At 43.7% G+C, this 20,767-nt stretch overlaps 1 protein-coding gene across 1 annotated transcript; it reads right to left on the bottom strand.

The window, feature by feature from the left end:
• Positions 1-479: 479 nt before the first annotated feature.
• On the bottom strand, positions 480-20,767 carry dgkab (diacylglycerol kinase, alpha b). The gene is made up of 24 exons (XM_083662020.1): positions 20,638-20,767; positions 19,259-19,332; positions 16,996-17,072; positions 15,747-15,891; positions 14,444-14,518; positions 14,258-14,307; positions 13,458-13,532; positions 12,789-12,905; positions 11,798-11,915; positions 11,474-11,562; positions 7,359-7,469; positions 7,166-7,264; positions 7,013-7,063; positions 5,923-5,996; positions 5,707-5,781; positions 5,518-5,603; positions 5,333-5,422; positions 4,264-4,424; positions 3,754-3,818; positions 3,569-3,659; positions 3,270-3,456; positions 2,217-2,337; positions 2,052-2,112; positions 480-723 (listed from the first exon to the last, which is right to left on the bottom strand). Exons 2-24 carry the CDS (start codon positions 19,329-19,331, stop codon positions 643-645), a joined length of 2,172 nt encoding a protein of 723 aa, XP_083518146.1. The 5' UTR covers position 19,332; positions 20,638-20,767; the 3' UTR covers positions 480-642.

The following is a 20,767-nucleotide window of genomic DNA, read 5'->3' as shown; positions in this document are numbered from 1 at the left end:
GACAAGACTATTGCCATGGCCTCGCCACCACAAGATGGGACGCTTCGACACAACATAGCAAACACACATGGGTTGCAGGAAGAGGCGCTCTTCTTTCTTTTGAGATATTTGGTGTTTACATCATCACAAAAGGAAACATTCTGTAGGTCCCAGAAGATCAGTGAAAATGGTCAGAAACCCTGGCGGGGAATGAGTTAATTGGCACATTCGGTCCTCAACTCTCCACCGTGATAGATAGCTGATGTGTGGGGAGCGTTCTGGCGCAAACTGGCTGCCGTGCATCAGCCAGGTGGGTGCTACATATCGGTGATGGATGAGTTGAAACAAAAGTGAATCGCTTTGAGTACTTAGAAAAGTGTTGCATGAATGCAATCTGTTGCTGCTGCTGCTGTTGTTACAGTGGAGAAATTTGCACAAAACACTTTCGATTTGGTTTGTCAGTGTGGTCGCCGCCTACATGTTAGCTCTCTGTTCTGAAATAACATGAAATTATATCATGGCTCACGTGCAAAAGACATAGACGTTAACATTCTCATTGTTATACAGCGAGTAGTGGACACTGAGTGTTCATAACAGGATATGCCTCCAGCATCGTATCTGTGGTGTCGCCCTCAGGTTTACCTGCTGGAGCAAGTTCTCGCTCTACTTGAGGTGGAAGAAGCCGGATGCTTTTGTTGGTGCAGCCATGAGCATGTTGGCTTGGTTCTTGTGAGTTATGTGGATCTATGATAAATAAAAGGAAACAAGATTGTAAGATCACTGGAGACCCGCTATTAGTGCCGAGCATGTTTCTTATCAACAAAGTTGATGGGGACACCAACAATATTTATATATTTCTTTACATTTGTACATAACAAATATATACAGTACGGTATATGTTTTTTTTTAAGAAAGCAGACACCCTTCCAAGGTATCTGGTATAAGTTTGGTGTTTGTACATTTTTGGCAGCCTTGTAATATGTCATCTTGCATGGGCCTATGTGGTTGTAATAATATGCTGTGAAAAGGAAAATGAGCACTTCGGTTCCTGAGGACCAATTCACTGAAAAAGGTTTCAACCATTTGGGACCCGTTTCTAGCCTACCTCGATGAGGTTAAGGTTGACGGGTGACTCAGCTGGCTGGTCTCTCATGGACCCCTTGCCTGGGATCCCAGGCACAATATCTCTCACAAGCTCATAAGCACCTGATGCGGCTGGTAGTCACGTCGTAATGTTGAATGCCGATGATATATGTATGTTTTTCTTTTCTTTTCCTGTGTCTGAGCGTGTTCGTTTGTCTTGTTTGTGCATTGTTCTTAAAAATTGAAAATAAAAAATAAAATATTGGAAAAAAGGAAAATGAGCAAAGATCATCCATTTAACAGCTAGGGTTTAACTATAGTTTTATCATGAAGTATTTTGAGAAGAAAAATGTTCTTATTCTGTCCACCCTAATATACAGTAAATTGTTGCTTTTTTCAGTGACAAAATGTATGCCGTTATTGTGAAGGCAACATCTGTCACTTCACTTACATTTCTTTCTCTGGCGTGACACAGCTCCCACAGGTGTGCATAATCAGGGTGGCTGTTAAATGTCTAACGCTAATGCTGATTTTCAATGGCTCTTATTGCTGACAACAAGGCAGCACTAATGTGGCTCTGTCACGGTAATCACAGTCAATTTATGAATACATTCTAATGAATGAGCTGCAGATGATGCAATGCTGTTACCGCTGACTTTCATGAATATTGCGCATAATGACACTGCATCTGAATAGGTTGAGTCGATGTCTCGTTCTCCCCATTCAGCATAGTTAGCATTTAGCTGCTAGCCCAGCCCAGGCAGACACGATCGGTGATTCAACCACTGCGGTAAACGCACATCTGAACAACCGTCTATGTACCTGCTCTAGAATCCCCAATCCGGTAGTGTAGAGCCACAGCACCATCCTTTGGTGAGTCAGCCCATTGAGATATATGGGGGGTTTTACCCCACTCATGCGCCAGCCGTAGTAACATTTTGTGGGCGTTCCGACACAGACAGACTGTATCTATGGCTGAGAACACTTACAGTGCAAGGAGGCTGCATCCAGGGTTCCCCATCGATTTGCATGGGCAAGGCTTTGTTTGTCCTGCATATAGAGAGGAGTGACAATGAGATTAAATGACACAATTCATATGTGAATATGATGTCCATATTAGTTGAAACCAGAATGAAGAGAGGAAGGTGCACAACCTGATGGTAATCTGAGAGGCTTGTGCCAGTCTGTGCCCGGCGCTCTTCAGCCCAGTGTAGATCTGACCCATCTCTATGACGCCCTCCAGTCCCACCACCTCCAAACGCTTGTCGCTCATTTCTGGGCAGATATAAAACAAACCAAGGTCAAAGAGTTGATGACAGATGAAATCAATATGATGGTTTATTTATTGATCTAAAAGGATCCCCGTTAGCTGATGCATGTGGCACCAGCTAGTCTTCCTGGGGACCAGATATAGTACAACAAACATTAACACCATATACAGTACATATAAAACATCACGTTTAACGTTTACACATTTATTCATCAAATACATACACTACAACATCACATTTGTGTCATGTTTAACACAATGTGCATTTTGAACTTTGTTACTTTAGGTCAGTAGCAAATAAGTGGAAGTGTGGGTGGGCAAATTAGTTACAGAATTATACTATACAAATCAGTAATAGAATTATGCTATACACAGAATTATGACTAAGTGGAATACATAGAATTACACAGTACATGACCAACACTGGACTATTGTTCAATTGCTTAAGTAATGCATTCTTAAATGGTATTTGAATGAGGACTTACTATTAGATTGACATAAGTGAAGGGGACAGCTATTCCAATAACTGACAGCACAATAGATGACTGTTTTATTTTAAGGCGTTAGATTTTGGGCGAGGTCACATGATTTGGTCGTCACCTGCTGTTCTAGTCAAATGACTATGGATTGTTATTGCATCTGACAATTTGACTATGTGTGAACTCGGGTTTGGTGGTATAAACACTATTGCTGAAGAATGTATGAGTTTACGATGCATGCTGTCTGCGTTTGTTCTTATAGGGCAATGTAAGACGAGTCTGGCGGCTCTGTTCTGGACAATTTGTAGTTTCCTCAGTGCACTTTCTGATGCAGTTGACCAGGCGGATGGTATCTGCACTGAAAGCACAGTCAGAGCACAGGGGAAGATGTTGGAGAGAGAGAGAGAGAGAGAGAGCTCACTCTCAGTGCGGAATAAACAATGTTTCTTTAGTCTTACCTTGTGAGGTGGTTTTCAGCAGCTCGGGGTCAGTGATCACCTCGCTGGGCTCCTTTGACACACTAGCTCCATCAGGCTTCTTGTTGGATTCACCCCACAGGTTGGAGCCTCCATGCATGCTGGGTATGTTGAGGACCGCTATGCCCGCCAGAGACCGACTGCTCAGGTCCAGAGGAGTCCCACAGCACTGGTGGAGGCAGACAAACGGGTTAATATGAAAGGAGTGATAATACTTCTTCATAAAGTGATCCTTTTTTTGTGAATTTCAAATGGTTAGCTTTGGTGAGACAACTTGTCACCTCGATGCTGAAACACTGCTTTAGGTTCTTGTAGGAGGCAGAGATGGTCTCGGAAGTGGCCAACTCAAAATACCAAAGCTTATTCTTCATTCTTAAAGACAACAGAGACAAAAAGAAGATCTACCACATTTAGTTCTATAGCAGTATTTAAGATATGACAGCTAGACACTTGAATCTCCGCTCACCTGCTGTTGAACTTCTGGGGGTGTTTCTCTCTCATAGAGTGGAATCGGTGAGCAATGGAGGCATCCTGCAGAGGTACATTGACATACATACAGGCAAGCAGATGAAGTGGCAGACACTTTACTTTGTCATTTGTAACAGACTGCTAATTACATCATCAATAGGCGCTGCTAATCCATTGGATTGGGCCAAATAGTAATCTAATCTAATTACTTTCAGTTTCATTATTACTTTGCCTCCAAAGAAGTTGAAGAGGCAATTTATTCATAATTTGCAATTGCAAATCTAACAGCAGTTTCTATGACCATCATTTCATTAACAACCACGATGAACCATCATTTCTGAGTGTGTAAAATGATGTTTGTCATCTCACCATCCCCCTACTGTACAAGCACGCCTACTTCGACGAGATGCAATCAGATCACGTTTTCTCCAACTGTCGTCGATCTGATCGTGGAGCGTAAAGGATGCCTGGCGACATTACAGTAGAAAGCCCTGAGGTTGTGACTCACCACTCCAATGGAGAAGTAGTTGTTGATGATCTCGTAGGGCACCGGGTCTCCAGCCTCGCTGGGGTCGTTTGGTATCACCCGAATGCTCCAGCGGTCCACAGGCACCAACACACTGGCTTCAATCTCCTTTAGGATCTCAGTCAAATCCGACCCCTCGTACCCTTACATGGGGTTAAGAGAAAAACAAGAGCAGTATAAACATAGGGCGCTGATGTTAGCAATGAGGCAGAGTAACGATTGAGCAGAGATGGGCAACTGGCAGCCAGCATGTGGCGTCCATCCTCACTCAGTGCAGCCCTCGAGTAAAAAAAAAAAAAAAGTGGGGAGGGGAAAACACAGAAAGCACGTGGCATACCTGGCAACACTCCCCATTTTTACGGGAGCAATTTTAACTCTTTCTCCCACTGTGCTCGCTATTGGGAATTTCTCCTGTCAATCTCCTGATTCCATAGTGATATAAATCGTGTAGCGGGCTTAGATTTAAAGCCAGAGCGAAGCTTTCCGATATCATATGAATATAGAAGGGGGCTAAATGACGCTCCAATGTTAGGCAATTTTTGCGAAACCGCCGTGGCCATTTTCAAAGGGCTCCCTCACCTCAAGATATCTGAATGAGAATGGGTTCTATGGATTCTATGGGTAGGCCTACTCACGAGTCTCGAAGATGAAAGTAGACTAGAGCGTGCACATCTGCTCTGTGGGTCAGGTGCAGGATGAACCACCGATCAACTTGAGAAATGAAATAAAGTCCACACAATGCGAATACGCTCCAGGACTTGATTGTATCACCCACGGCCATGAGTCTCCCCTTTACAGAGAAGGTAGCATTCTTCAATAGGGTAGCCCTACCCTTACTAAATGCATTTGAATATGAAAAATAGAAATGTTGCTATCATTAACTTTGATTACCAGTATATATTTTGTTCTTTTCTGGTGGAAGTGCATGGACACAATCTGGCCCTCTGTAGTGAGGAATTTTGTGTGTGGCGCTCTCCATCATCAACGTTGCCCATCCCTGCGATTGAGTGATGGTTGCTTGGTTTGGAGTAAATGTTTTGAATGGTCTTACCTCCTCCCCAGCGCAGGCAGCGCGCCAGATCATTCCCAGTGCCCAGAGGCAGGACTGCGATTGGAGGACGCACCGGGAGCTCTTGTTTGTCTGAAACCACAGATACCTTATTTAGCCCGAGAGATCAAATTGGGTTTATGGTCATTTGAATCACTTGTATAAAAGCCAAGAGGAACCTGCAGTACCTATAGCATCCAGAATCCACCCGACCGTGCCGTCTCCTCCGCACACCAAGATCTTGTACTCACGCAGGTTGCGGAAGAAATGTAGTCTAGGATAACAAACGCATTGCTAATGTGAAGAAAGGGAAATCAACGGTATTCTTAAACTGTCATTCCCACTCCGAAGCCCACAGTGGACAAAGTCTACCGTACCCTGGGGCAGGACCTCCATTGGACAGGTTATACACTTGACGTGGGTTCAGTAGGTACTGGAACTTCCTCAGCACTCTAGAAAAAAAACACACACAGAAACACAGACATTTCTGCTACTGAAAGCCAGCCCACCTAGGCAGAAAAACCTATCTGGGAACATTTATTCTCAGACATAAAAATGGAAAGATGATGCTTAGTGATATGGGAGATGCTTACCTCTTACCCTGATTTCCTCCACTCTTTGGGTTCACAAATACCAGCAGAGGGTGGGTGTCAGGAACTGGAACAATCTGAGGGGGGGGGGGGGGGGGGGGGGGGGGGGTATTGCATGATTGAAGAAGATCCACTGGAATATGTATCTCATCTGCCAAACATGTATTTTCATAGGAAAATATAAATGGACAAATTCTGTCAATCAGCCTATTCTACAGTTTAGTTTATACATTATTATTTTATTTTTCTGATTTTTCACTTTAGTTTACACAGTATTATTTAATTTGTCAGTTCAGTTTATACAGTATTATTATTTTTCAGTTTAGTTTAAATACATTAGCACAAATTCAGTCCAGGCACAAACCATCCCGCCAATGTGACAAGGAAGCACTTTCATGTTTTGTCTGAGATGACGTTTTGTATCTTTGTATCGGCACAAAGGATTTAAAGGACGATTTGGACCGTTTTCAACCAGCTCTTTCCAGCTCCTGCTACAGGCAACATGGAGGGAAGGTAAACATCATATGGTTCATTTGCATAACACTTTAATAGTCCTGTTTTTGTAACAGTATCCTGATGAAAAGGGGTTTAAATCATAGTCTATATGAATAGCATTATGAATAGCATTATGAATAGCATTATCAGTAGAATAGGCTATGCAGTCGTTCAAATTCATGAGTTTTTACTGATCATACATTTCTTGCCTCCAACTGTCTGAACCTCGCCTGGATAATCGTCCCGGTAGCATCGCTCAACGCGTTCAAAGCTACTGAGATTGACAAGATTTGCATGCATGAGAAAACAAGTGTGACAGTCATGTGACGGTGTGCGGTTTTTAATTTGGTTGGGAACCACTTCAGCCCAGAGTATCTGTCTCCGGGTAGATCATTATTGATCCCTCCCAGACACGTTTGGGCAGGTAGATAATAGGTGGCTTGGTTGTTTGTGCAGAATATTGGAAAGGGACCTCGCAGAGCAAGTGTGTGGGTGTCAAGTTGGAAGAAGAATAAAGGCGCGTTAGGATGATTCGGTACCGTTACCCCCCCCCCCCCCCCCCCCACACACACACACACACACACACATAAGGACAGACCTGCAGGACGTGACCATCAGGGGTGACATTCAGCAAGCTGGTGTCTTCCTCCTGGGACAGAGGGAGAAACAAGGAGAGGTGGTAATCTTGAACAACAAAATCTGCCAACATTTACGGCGGCTCCCGTCTTTTAGGGGATGTCGTTCGTTTTACCTTTGAGACGGCATATATGGCCCATGGAGGGAGTATATGATCTCTCAGCGAGCCGCAATCACATGCTGATAAGCCGGAGAGCACGCAGTCGTCATGACGCTTAAAGAGAGTTGATAAGAGACCAGACTTATTGAACAGGTTTAGAGGAAAATCTAGTCATGCCAGAGAACACAAACACACACACGGTCCTCACCATCTCATGGCACCACACGCAGCGCTTCCCTGCTGAGGTCTTGATCTTCTTGTGGCAGACCTGACACTTACTGGAGCTACAGTCTGCACCGATCCAGTCGTGGGCCGACCCCTGCGACACAGGGGGAGACTTTTGACCGGCTGCGACCGCATAGGGCTGGTTCTCACCTTGTGAGTGTGTGTGTGTGTGTGTGTGTGTGTGTGTGTCATCAAGGCAAAATGTGGTCCTGGAAACACCTATTGTATCAGGAACTACCACGGAAGTGGTTTTTGTCTGCCTATCTGTCTGTGGACAGATTTTGTCAACACGATCGCGTCAAAACCGTGCAACTTTACAGGTGTGTGGTTGAGATCTTCATGAAGGCTGAGTTCGAAGGAAGCAAGGGGGCCGGAAGGAGTGATGATTGAATATGTTTAGGAATGGAGAGTAATGATTGGTTAGGTTTAGGCAAGGGGACTGATGATAGGCCTTTTTCACATTTCACACTTTTTCACAAGCGCCATTTTGTGTCTAAAAGGCAGGAAGTAACACAGGTGCACCAAAACATTAATTATGGTTTCCAACATCCAGTCCGTTAAAAAAAAAAATCCAGTCCATTTAGGTGTTCCTGTCCTGTGGCCTTAATTAATGAGTTGGTTGCATCTGTGTTTACCCTGCCTTTTAGACCCAAAACGGGCGGCTGTGAAAAAGGCCCATTGGTTAGGTTATGCATGGCGAGTGATGACTGGGTAGGTTTAGGCATGGGGAGTGGTGATTGGTTAGGGTTAGTTAAGGGGAGTGATGAATGGTTAAGGTTAGGGTAAAATATAAGGGTAAGCCAATCAGAGGCAGAGTAGGGTGGGTCATGCCGTCGCCTTCCTAGGAAAATAAATATCGCGTTAGGTACTGATCTGAGGGAACATAGGGCTGAGGGAACATAGGGCTGAGGGAACATAGGGCTGAGGGGACATATGGCTGAGGGAACATAGATCTGAGGGAACATAGGGCTGAGGGAACATAGATATGAGAGAACATAGGGCTGAGGGAACATAGATCTGAGAGAACATAGGGCTGAGGGAACATAGATCTGAGGGAACATAGATCTGAGGGAACATAGGACTGAGGGAACATAGATCTGAGGGAACATAGATCTGAGGGAACATAGGACTGAGGGAACATAGGGCTGAGGGAACATAGATCTGAGGGAACATAGATCTGAGGGAACATAGGACTGAGGGAACATAGGACTGAGGGAACATAGGACTGAGGGGACATAGATCTGAGGGGACATAGATCTGAGGGGACATAGGACTGAGGGAACATAGATCTGAGGGGACATAGATCTGAGGGGACATAGGGCTGAGTGTGTCATTGAATAGATTTTAAAATACTGTTATTAGTCTATAAATCACTTAATGGCCTAGGCCCAAAATACATCGCTGAATTGCTCCCACGCTACGAACCGTCTAGACCTCTCAGGTCAGCAGGGTCCAGCTTATTAACTGTCCCTAGGATCAAATCAAATCATGGGAAGGCCCCATTTACCCACTATGCTTCTGCTAGCTGGAACAAACTGCCTGAAGACCTCAGATCTGCCCCAACTTTACTTACTTTTAAAAATAGACTAAAGACTTTTATGTTTACCGTCGCTTTTAACTGCTGACAGCTGTTTCTCAATCGCTATTATACAATTGGTTTTAAAACAGATGACTGTAATTACTGCTAAAAGCTGCAGGTCGGGGGGATGGTTCTGTAATACAGATATACTCACAAGAGGGTGAGGTGATGCGTCAGGAGGGACGCACGCGTAAGGGGAGCTTACTTGAGCCGTACTCGTTTTAAGCAAGGTTTAGAGCAGTGCTGACTAATTTGGGGCCCGCGGGCCAAGTTTGGCGCTCTGTTTGTTTTGGCCCGCCACGGATTTGGGCGGGCCAAAAATGGGATAAAAAAAAATTGTGAAAAAAATATTTAGGGGGGAAAAAAGGGGAACATAGGGCTCAGGGAACATAGGGCTGAGGGAACATAGGGCTGAGGGAACATAGGGCTGAGGGAACATAGGACTGAGGGGACATAGGGCTGAGGGAACATAGGGCTGAGGGAACATAGGACTGAGGGGACATAGGGCTGAGGGAACATAGGACTGAGGGGACATAGGGCTGAGGGAACATAGGGCTGAGGGGACATAGGGCTGAGGGAACATAGACCGGCTCTTGTGGCGTAAAAGCCCATCACAAGATGCTCTCTAGTTACTACCTAGTGCTGTTTGCACAATCCATGGAAGTGAGAGCCATGCACTTAAAGGAAAGAACTGGCGCGCTCAACTCTTTAGAGTAGCCTTACGGGTGCCGACAAAAAAAAGCACCAAAAATAACAGACGAAGTCGTCAGCATCAAATTTTAATCGCTTTTTTTTAATGATGCACAGTGCACAGCAGAGAAGTAAACGGTGGCATTTCAGCCCTAGGCTTTCCTCAGTGATACTCAAAAGTATCAGTGAGGAAAGCCTAGGGCTGAAACACGTCCGTTTCTTTTAATGATGTTGTGCATCATTAAAACAGTGATTTACATTTATTTGCGAGTGTCGTTGACGACTTCATTCTGTAACGTTTGCCATGCTACTCCTGCCGCTGCCAAGTCCCGCTCCAACTTTTGTAAACAAGCTCGTCGCCAACGTTATTATATTAAGAGTAGTTCATGCTGCTGCCCGGAGAGAAGAGCAGGACGCACTAGTGGGTTGCTGCCAACGACACTAACTCAATGTCTTTTATCACAAAATACGTTCTTGTTCATTTTTAGAAGGATCAGCGCAGGCCAAACCTCCCTCACATGGGACACAAAGCAACTGTGGAGACTGTGGACAGCTACAGATGTCAGGCCTTTTAGATGTCACATCGTCACACATCACACAACACTCACTTATGGCGAAAGCACACTGGCACCTCTGCTTCCCCGGGCAAATGAGGACATTGTGGGCTGCTCAGCTAGCTGTTGGGTGTGGCCATTCTGCACAGGGCCACAAGACCATCCAGGAAAGAGGCTGAACTACACGAAAGATCATTGTTTCCAAGCTCCCGTAAATGTACGACGTTTAACAGTACGCCACTGACCAATGTGGCCTGTACAGGATATAAGGTGCACTTAAAAAAAAACACTGACCAATGCACTGAGCGGCCTGTACAGGATATAAGGTGCACTTAAAAAAAACACTGACCAATGCACTGAGCGGTCTGTACAGGATATAAGGTGCACTTAAAAAACACACTGACCAATGCACTGAGTGGTCTTTACAGGATCTAAGGTGCACTTAAAAAACACACTGATTATTGCATTTGCATGCACTCTGTTGTTAATGTGTTACTTGAATTGCCAATGGGACTTTTTGGTCAGTAAAATAATATTTTTTTTAAACACATGACAAATATATTGAAGAGATCTGAGGCACTCAAGAAGGTAGTATGTTTAAAAGCCTTTATTCTTAGTTGGCTATCATTCACAGAAAGTTAAAAACATTGCCTACGCGTTTCAGCCTCACGGCCTTCATCAGGGCAAGTCTGAATGGTTTGGGGTGTGGCATTCTTTTAAAAACAAGGCAGGCTACTCAAGGCAATCAAGGACAAGTGAGTAGTCACATGGTGCAGGTATAATCACATGACACTTCAAATCATATTCAAACGAGAGCTATACATTGAGAAACACTAATCAGAACATCAATAAAGCAAGCTAATCTTCATATTATTTTTAAAAATGCCACACCCCAAACTATTCAGACTTGCTCTGATGAAGGCCGTGGGGCTGCAACGCGTAGGCAATGTTTTTAACTTTCTGTGAATGATAGCCAACTAAGAATAAAGGCTTTTTAACATACTACCTTCTTGAGTGCCTCAGATCTCTTCAATAAATGCTGGACTAGAATCCACAAACTGAAGAGCACCAGAAGGATACTTTTCCATACCCAAGTAGCACTCCATGCAATCTGCTTTTTCTACATGACAAATATACTTTAACTTAAAACTCAAATGAAAAATGTAAGTGTAAATGAGAGGGGTGGAGATGAAATAATGGGTTTGATGTGTTGTTCAGTACAGTGTCAGAAACCAAAGAAGGGAACTGCAAATGAAGAATAATTATTGTGCTTACGCCAATCTCCTTTTTAGATTTGACAAAGGTGCGAGCGCACGGTGCAGCGTTCTTGTTGGCACATTGACTGTGGACAGTGTACTTGCAGCCTGGAGGAAGAATAATGGCGCAATATTGCACAAGTGTCAGTGTTAATGAAGACAGAGCTTTCTCCACAAGCGCTTATGTTTATATAATGACTGATATGTATGACTACATATATTTACTTATGAGATTACAGTGAATGATACTAACAAATTGCACAGTACAAATATTGGAAAAGGCCTGGTACGGCATATGAATGAGGTGCATGGTTGCCCCCTAGTGGCGGCTGTTGGCTCTTACAGTTGCAGCAGAGTCCCTGCTTCCCCAGACCGAGCAGCATGCTCTGACACGTGTTGCAGTACGTCGGCTTGTTAAAATGCTTCATCCTCCAAATATGCTGCCCATCCCTCTCTGTCATCTGTGGGGGAGGTGAAGAGAAACCATTATAAGCTCAATAAAAACTATTGGTATTTTTTATTTGTCACATTTAGGGTTGGTTTGTTCAAAACAACAATAAAACATAGGCTACAGGATATATGTGGTGGCCTGCAAAAACCCTTCACATAGTGAAAATTTGACATTTTCTTTTACATTTCCATAAATAAGACACTCCCATATAACTTTTTGAATGACTGAGATAGCTCTCTCAGATCAAAAGTTCTGAGTATTTTAATCTGTTGCGTGTCTAAAAGTAACATGAGAAAAATGGCTATATGGAAATAGTGGCATTCCACCAAAACCATAAAAATAAACACTTTCCCTTTTGTTATTCACCATTCACCACTACGGAGATAAAAGGAATCAAATGACTCAAAATACCTGCAAAACTCATTTGCGATCTACTCCGGCCGTTGCTCCATCCCGTCTGCCGATCTGGGGAGAGGTGTAGACTTGCACATGCTTCCTCCGTTACATGTGCAGTCGACACCCGCTGCTTTTCACCTGACAGCGAGGTGTTTCCCCCGGCAGGACGGAGCGTGTGGGAGGATCATGATGTTCCCCCCAGTTCCCCTCCCCCCCCCGAACAGCTGCCCCGACCGACCAAAGGCACCACTAGTGTAGCAGCCAAGACTCAGACGCCCCACCGGCTTCCCACCCGCAGACACGGCCAATTGTGTCTGTCGGAACGTCTGATCAAGACGGAAGTACCGCTGCCGGGAATTGAACCCGGGTCTCCGCTGTGGTAGGCAATGGAGTGCTTTTATTTCTACACTACCCAGACGCCCCGGCTACAGGGAATATTATCGTATAACAGTGATGTATTTACTCTAGTGTCTGAATGTTCTTTCACCTTCAGTCCAAGCAGCACCAGTAAAGGCACGTTGTTCATGCCTCCCTTCACCCATTCCTCCAGGGTGACAGTCCCACTGTCATCCACATCAATCGCCGTCATCATGTCCTTCAGCACCTGTCCAGCAACAAACACACCTGTTATCATGCAATTGATACGCAGTGAATCTGCCTTTTACTTCTAGGACAGTGGTTCTCAAACTTTTCACGTCAAGGGCTCTTGAGTTAAGATTTTCCTTAAAGTCGGAGTTAAGGTTTCCATGAAATACAAAATACAATTGGTTGCACAAAACAACCTTAAGTCTCCTCCTCCAGGTTTCCTTAAAATGTTTTAACCTTAATGAGAAGATTTAAGGTTGTTAACTTTTGTGCAACCGATTTTATTTTATGGAAACCTTAACTCCGACTTTAAGGAAAATCTCAACTCACGGTGTAAATTTGAAGTTGTCACACATGTTGTGTTCATCTACCCCATAAGCTCTGAGGTGTTAAATATATATGAATATGTTTCTCATGGATTGTGATTTTCACCCATCTACTCAGGAAACAGCAGGTCACACGTCACAAATTCATCAGCTTTTCTAGATTAACAGCTTATTCCTCTTATGTAATAATGAAAAGTCCTGCAGGTTTGATAGTGACAAAAGGCACATCAAAAAGAGGCTCCTACTGGTCTGAGTTCAGTCACATCCCATCCAAGATAGTCTGCAGCACGCATCATCTGGGTGATAATACGATCCACTTCCTGATCAGGAGGAAACAACGTGTTTACATTCACAGCAAATTCTTTGTATTTGTTCATATTCCAGTTATGGTCACATTTGGGGTAAGAGATAGATACCCTTCTTAATTTTCTGTGCATGGAGAAAATATTCTAAACGGGATTGGAATTTACAGAACAAATAAAGCAACTAAATGTGACACATTTTTAAATGTTTCAGGGTGCTGCTGACATCGGCATATCCCAGCTATTCGGGTTTCTAATAATAATGAATCACAGTTGCTAATGAATTATATTATATCATTATAATAAATTAAATCATGGCTGAAAGAGAAACAACACTGTTGTCACACCTAATAGGAATACCCTTGTAAACACACCTGTATTTTGTGTATTTCTGTGAATGTACTTTATGTATGTTGTGTGTATACTGTATGTGGATTTGGGTATGTACTCTCCTGTAGAGAGGTGCTGTAAATTAGTGTTTCGCTACAACACTAAACACTGCAAACTGGTACTTGTGCATAAATGTATGTTACAATTTTCATGTTTTGATGTCCATGTCAAATGACATCAAATAAACTTAACTGCTTTTTACAAACAATAAGGCGCAGGCACTCGCATGTGCCAAATGTTAAGCGGAATACTTCCCAAATAATAATAATAATTTTGAAATGTCAATTTGCATGTACATGCACACACAATGTCAGACATATAGAATAGATAGAGCAATCTTTTGAATCACTTACAGAGCTATCCAGGAGTCCATTGCCATCTTTGTCATAAAGTTTGAAAGTAACTGGAAGAAAAACAATTCACTAAATCAATCAATGACACAACCATTTCGTCACATTATCAAAACATCCAAGTCATCACTTTAAATCATTCAATAAAGACCAAATAAACATTTTTTCAGTGTGATAAATGAAACAAACATTCAAGCTTCTCCTGCGGCTGTGCCTCCTCCAGCACAGAGAAGTAACAGGACACGTCACGGAGGAAGACCCCGCCTGAAACAAAACACACGCAGGTTCAAAAACTTTGGACCAAACTGAAAAGCAGCTTTTCTTGGTGGAGGCCTGAAAACACATTCTGTCTGACTCGCACGGCCCAAAAACGTGTGTTCAGTCCCATATTTGAAGGGAGATGTAGTGGCACTGTTTGAAAACAATGACTTAGTCACAGTGTTGGGCAAGTTACTTTCAAAATGTAATATACTACATATATTACTAGTTACTTTCATTTGAAAGTAATGTTACTTTACAATATTACTGTCTGTGTAGAGTAACTAGTTACTTATTACACTACTTTTGCATTACTTTCACTGTAATAACAGCAGTAGCAGAATCACATGGCCGCCCCGGAACATCCCTAAAAATAATTTCAGCCGTCTTGAAGTCAGTGTAAACAATCCAAAATTCTGAATGTTATCCTTTTCCTTTGTTATTGTCATCTATATTGGTTATTTGTATAAAAACACAGTTTGATTAGGAAATTATTTAAATGTGTGCTTTGATTAAAAAAGTGTAGCTCAATTTGTAACTTGAGTTACTTGACAAAGTAACTGGTATAATATTACTGAAATCCTATAAGTAATAGGTTACTGAGTTACTGCTAAAAGTAATATATTACATGTAATATATTACTTTTGTAATGAGTTACCCCCAACACTGCTTAGTCATACAGTAGCTTGAGCTGACAGTGCAGTACAATACAGTGGTACTGGAAGCATTTTGAAACATTTTGATGAATCTGAACAACCACAATCCAAGTCAGAAATACAACAGCATTATGCTGGGAGCCTGTTAGAATTCAGAATCCTTACTACAACACTTAACTAGCCTGTACTCCATTACTGTACTGTACTGTACAGTGCAGTCAACCTAGTGACATCATCAAGCAGCGCACTAGTTGGCGAAAAGATGATAGGTGTTGTTCATCGTTCTAGCAAATCTAGGCACATTTCAGACTTGAAAGCAGAGTCCTCCTGTCTTGTCGGCTGTGAAATCCAAATGAACTAGAGTCACATGATCAAATGTTTCATGTCTTCTATTTATAGCGGTTACTGGAACAGGTGCACTGATCTCCAAAACTAAGCCTATGACTTCAGCGTCTCTCTCTCTCTCTCTCAGGATGTTGGAAACTCCTGACAGCATGGTTGGAGCACTTGGTACTCTACCTCTGAACACCTTCTCAGTGCTGGTACTTGAAAAGATGTGGACACGGAGGACGGCTTACCTCCTTTGGGTACGGAGCTCCTCATAGACCCAGCGTGCTCCACATTCTGAAAATAGCGAAAGAGGCGTTGGGAGAAATCTGCAGGAAAGTCGTCTACCTCCAGGTAGGTCTTCAGGAAGAGACAGAACCCCACTGCGTCGATGCACTGAGGACACAAAGCAAACACAGTGTCAGCGAGGCAGAACAGCAATGTGTATGAGTGAGTGTGTGTGTGTGTGTGTGTGTGTGTGTCTGTGTGTGTGTGTGTGCAGTGGCGTGCCTGACCAAGTTGGTGCCCTAGGCAAGATTTTTGCTGGTGCCCCCCCCCCCCCCAAAGAAAATATAATTAAAATTATATCGCAGCTAATCCACCACTGCAGTGCAGGCTCAGAATGGCCCTTCCCCAGTGGCGCTGGAAGTACTGTTAGGTAGGGGGTGCTGTAAGGAAGGAACTCTCGGCGCTGGGCAGCGCTGAAGAAAATTTGACGTTTTTTGGACTTTCATCCATATTTAGAAGAATATTTAATTTTAAATTAACATTAGGATTATACTGTTGTGATGTCATTATTCAGTATCTTCTCCTTTTCTCACTCACTTTCATGTAAGCACCTGCTCTCCCTTTAGTCGTTTTACACTACAACAGACAGCAACACAGGCATAAACACTGAACTTATTATTATTATTATGGAAAACCAGATTATGATGAAAATCAAACACTTTTGAAGAGAGAGTGTATGAAATAAGATTAGAGCTGGGAAGCACAAACTGTTTTTTAATGCATCTTGTTGGTGCTATAAACACAAGACAGCCAAACATCCAACAATTTCGAAAATCCCATTTCTTGCCACTAGGGGGTGCTGCAGCACCCTCAGCACCCACCTTCCAGCTCCCTTCCCCCACTCTGGGAAAAAGCTCTGAGCAGGTAGAAGGGGGCGCGGCCGCGCAGGGGGTGGGGTGGTATGGATTAGGGACCATGGTGAAAGTGCTGCAGCCCAGGCAGCCAGAAAGGCAGAATTAGAAAAATGATTTCACTATTATTTAAACACTTAAGACGTTGTGCTGCTTATTTTTTGTCTACTATTGTAAAATAATTGTAGGCCTATTATCATGAAAAAGTATTTGTAAAAAATAAATTTTTTTTTTTTTTTTTTTTTACCCTCTCTGGCGCCCCTAACGGCTCAAGCGCCCTTAGCATTTGCCTAGTTCGCCTAATGGACGGCACGCCACTGTGTGTGTGTTCACTTACAGTAGGTGCTGTTCTGTGGCTCACCTCTCCAAACCTGTGCTGCACCAGCCGATCTCCGGCGTGAAACTCCTTGACCACGTCCTTCACCGTCAAGCTGCTATCTGCATGGAGAGCAATTAACATGTGTAAAGTCAGACGTTTCAAATGTGGTTTAAATGAATGAATTAGATGAGAAAACAATATAGAAACAGTCAATTCATGCATTAAAGCATCTCTGATGTGCATCTGTGCAGTCTGTCTGCATGACTCCAAGCATGACTATAGAGAAAAATACCACTGCGGAGACCCGGGTTCAATTCCCGGTAGCGGTACTTCTGGCTTGGTCAGACGTTCCTACAGACACAATTGGCCGTGGCTGTGGGTAGTGATGTCACGGTACCAATAATTCAGTAGTCGGTACCGGTACTAGTGAATTTCCACGGTACTCTGTACCAATTTCGGTACCACGGTAAAAAAAAACAGACTGATATTTCTTCAACATATTCTCCTTTATTAAAGTATGCAACCATTTCCAATGAACAAATGGCATGTAGCCTTCAACTTTAAAACAAAACAATGTGCTTCTGCTTACTTCTTACATTCAACTCTGTATGGCAGTGAGTGCAGACAGTGCAACACCAGTGCCATGTAGCCCTCAAGTATTGTTTATTGGAAAAAAAAGAAAAAAAAAAACGATACCCTCGGTACCACGCCCTGGTCACTGCACTAGTGCCTCCTCTGGTCGGTCGGGTTGCCTGCTTGGGGGAGGGGAACTGGGGGGAATAGCGTGTAATAAGACTCTGGGACAGACAGCTGATACTTTGGGGTTTCCGGTGTAGAGCGGACGTCCATGCCAAGACTTCCACTTCTGTCGTTGTTTACAGTCTGACGACGTCTCTTAACGCCGTCTGGACGTAAGACACCTACAGTCTACAGTCTACAGTCTACAGTCTACAGTCTGGACGTAAGACACCTACAGTCTACAGTCTACAGTCTACAGTCTGGACGTACGACACCTACAGTCTACAGTCTACAGTCTACAGTCTGGACGTAAGACACCTACAGTCTACAGTCTACAGTCTACAGTCTGGACGTAAGACACCTACAGTCTACAGTCTACAGTCTGGACGTAAGACACCTACAGTCGATCAACTCCATTCTCACATCAATTGGGACTGTAAACAATGATGGCGGCACACGGAAGCGGAAGCGTTGGAGGGGGATATATCTACTCTACACAGTCTGTCCCGGAGTCTTATCACGATCAGACCGGTTGCCCAGATCGCTGCACATCTATCGGAGGAAGCATGTGCTAATTCTACGGCTCTCCCCAGTTCGGCAGAGGGGGTTGGAGCAAGCACCGGGACAGCAGGGGGAATTGGCCAAGTATTTAGCGAGAAAATATTAAAAGATTACAAAAAAATAATAATAATAAATGAGAAAAACCGTAAGAGTTGAGTTTGGAGAAGCACGGTGTGTAATTCAGTCCATTGCCCATTCGCCACAGTCCCACGTATTACACGGCTTGTGAGTGCTAATACAGCAAGCAATCCAAAAGTCACTGATTAGGATAATCGTGCTGCCTGGTAGACTCCCTGTACAGTTTGCCTCCTACTTTACTGCAGGTAAAACCTAAGCCGGTAATATTAAATATTCCCATACACAGGCCCCCCCTGGTGGGAGCAGGAGTTATTATCCATTCACCCATTATCAAATGATGAAAATCCTCCACACTGAAAGCCTACAGACCCATTTAATTTCAGTCAGCTTTGAGTGTGTGGTGTATGAACTCCCCGTGGCACTCTCTCCAGCTCTAACAGGCTGCTATGCTTTATAGACGCTTCCTTGTCTGATTGAGCGTTAACAGTTCATTGGTAATTGTGTGCTTTTTATGCCCTCTGTGACTGTGATTAAGTGCTGTACAAATTAACCTGGCTGTGCGGATTTTGTGAGTGAGACCATGTTGGTTGCGATGTTAAAGCTAAGTAGGCTGATGTTAAAGCTAAGTAGGTTGATGTTAAAGCTAAGTCGGTTGATGGATGCTGATGAGCGACTCAACTGCACTCATGTCGTTTTTGGGCTGATGCTGTTTGCTCTCATCACACCCCTCAGTGATTTCTTGTTGTGGCAGAACAAGCTACCTTCCAAAATGTAGTCAAGATCAGCCTCCTGTTTTCTGTGATACTCTATTGATCCCCTGAAGGAGGCCTCTCTCCATAGCAAAGCCAGACATGAGTGCTGTGTATTTAGATGACAGAAATATGAATTTATTGCTGACGTAATGTGACGGTGAGAGGGAGAAACTTACATTCCATGTACTGCTGCAGCTGGATAAAATCCACAGGGGTCAGAGAGCCTTCTGCGTCTTCAGACAGCGCCATGCTGGGCAGCAAACCAACCGCGAGCCACGCCCACAGGACCGTCAGATAGAGAGGGATAGAAGCAAGGAAAAGGATATAAGGATGAGGATAAAAACACCCACCATGGAGCAGCAAGTTAAGATCGTTATGGGGCAACTTGCAACAACGGTTTTACAGTGACTCGCATGAACTGGTTTTCCTCCATTCCTTGATGACGCCATGCTGCCAGTATAGTAGCGTTATAGTAAAACAACACACCTCACTTCCACCCATCAGCCAGTCTGGCCAGAATCTGGCTTCAGGTTCAGGCTCAGACAGTTTGGGTTTTTGTTTTTCCTTCCTGAGCAAAAGCATTTGTGGAGTTTGCAGCGACTCTCTAGCTCTGATTAAATAAGCTATATGATATGATACCTATGATAGCTCTCACCGCTCTGATGAAAGGAAATCTTATCTGTCTGTTTCACATTAGTTTCTACCTTTGGACGCTTAGGGCGGGGTCGTCAAAACGCTGCTAATTTTGTCAGATCTGACAACAAACATGAAGGCTGTTAGCTGAAACCTGTTTGTTGTGTCTGCTTGTACATTAAACTCTCAAAGGACATTCTAGACTGCTGGCTTTTTTCAATATTTAGCCTCGGCCCTGCACCTAAGCTGAACTTTACTCTTGAGTGTGCTCGCTATTGTTGTTTTAGGACAGGGATCAGATCTAGCTTCAGGGATACAGCAGAGTGCTGGCTTCTTAATGCAGGCCTATAAAGAGCATTTTGTTAATATGATAGCAGCTTAACCAAACTAACTCAGTCTAGCAGTGCAGCGATTCTCAAACTTTTTCATGTCAACGACCCCAATTCAGCCCACATTAGACCCACAAACCCCCATTTGATGAGATCGTGTCAGTCTCTCAGACCCAAATCAGAGATTTTGTCCACAATTCCATGACTGTTCCATGACCAATACTGTTAGTTAGAGATAGTCTAGTGAGACTAGGATCAAGACAGTCTGTCTTCTACATTCTCTAACTTCTTGTAAATTAAATAATGCTGAAGTTTAACAATTCTCCCCTTCAAGGACCTTTGAACCACTGGTCTACTGGAGCAATACAAAAACAACAATTAAGCCCAACCTTTAAACGGCGCACCCATCAGACAGGATTCCGCCAGGCTATAATTTAAAGCCAGGTAAAGCCACAGGGTGATTGACGGGCATGCATTTTTAATTCATTATCATTGTTTGTTTGTTTGCTCAGTCAGACAGACAGGTGCTCGCTGAGTCAGTCAGTCACACGAGGCTACCACCACACACGGTCCTGAAACAGTCACCACGTTACCTTGTAGCTCCAAACAAACGCCAGCGGTGAAGTAGTGGCGCGCTCCACAGCGACAGATCTAAAACTTTAGACAGAACTTGAATAATGTTGCTTATTTGCTGCAGCTGGCAGCCCGATACGCCTGCGTGTG

The sequence above is a fragment of the Poromitra crassiceps genome (genome assembly GCF_964638095.1).
Source record: "Poromitra crassiceps genome assembly, chromosome: 27".
Lineage (NCBI taxonomy): Eukaryota > Metazoa > Chordata > Actinopteri > Beryciformes > Melamphaidae > Poromitra > Poromitra crassiceps.
The sequence above is the reverse complement of the archived record's forward strand: the minus strand, read 5'-3'. Positions and strand labels throughout refer to the sequence as shown.

Excerpts from the sequence above, each read along its gene's own strand:
- dgkab (XM_083662020.1), bottom strand. The coding sequence starts at position 19,331 with ATGGCGCTGTCTGAAGACGCAGAAGGCTCTCTGACCCCTGTGGATTTT. Across the intron at positions 13,533-14,257 it reads ATGGACTCCTGGATAGCTCT|GAAGTGGATCGTATTATCAC; the intron begins GTAAGTGATTCA and ends CCTCCTGATCAG. Across the intron at positions 3,819-4,263 it reads ACTACTTCTCCATTGGAGTG|GATGCCTCCATTGCTCACCG; the intron begins GTGAGTCACAAC and ends GTACCTCTGCAG.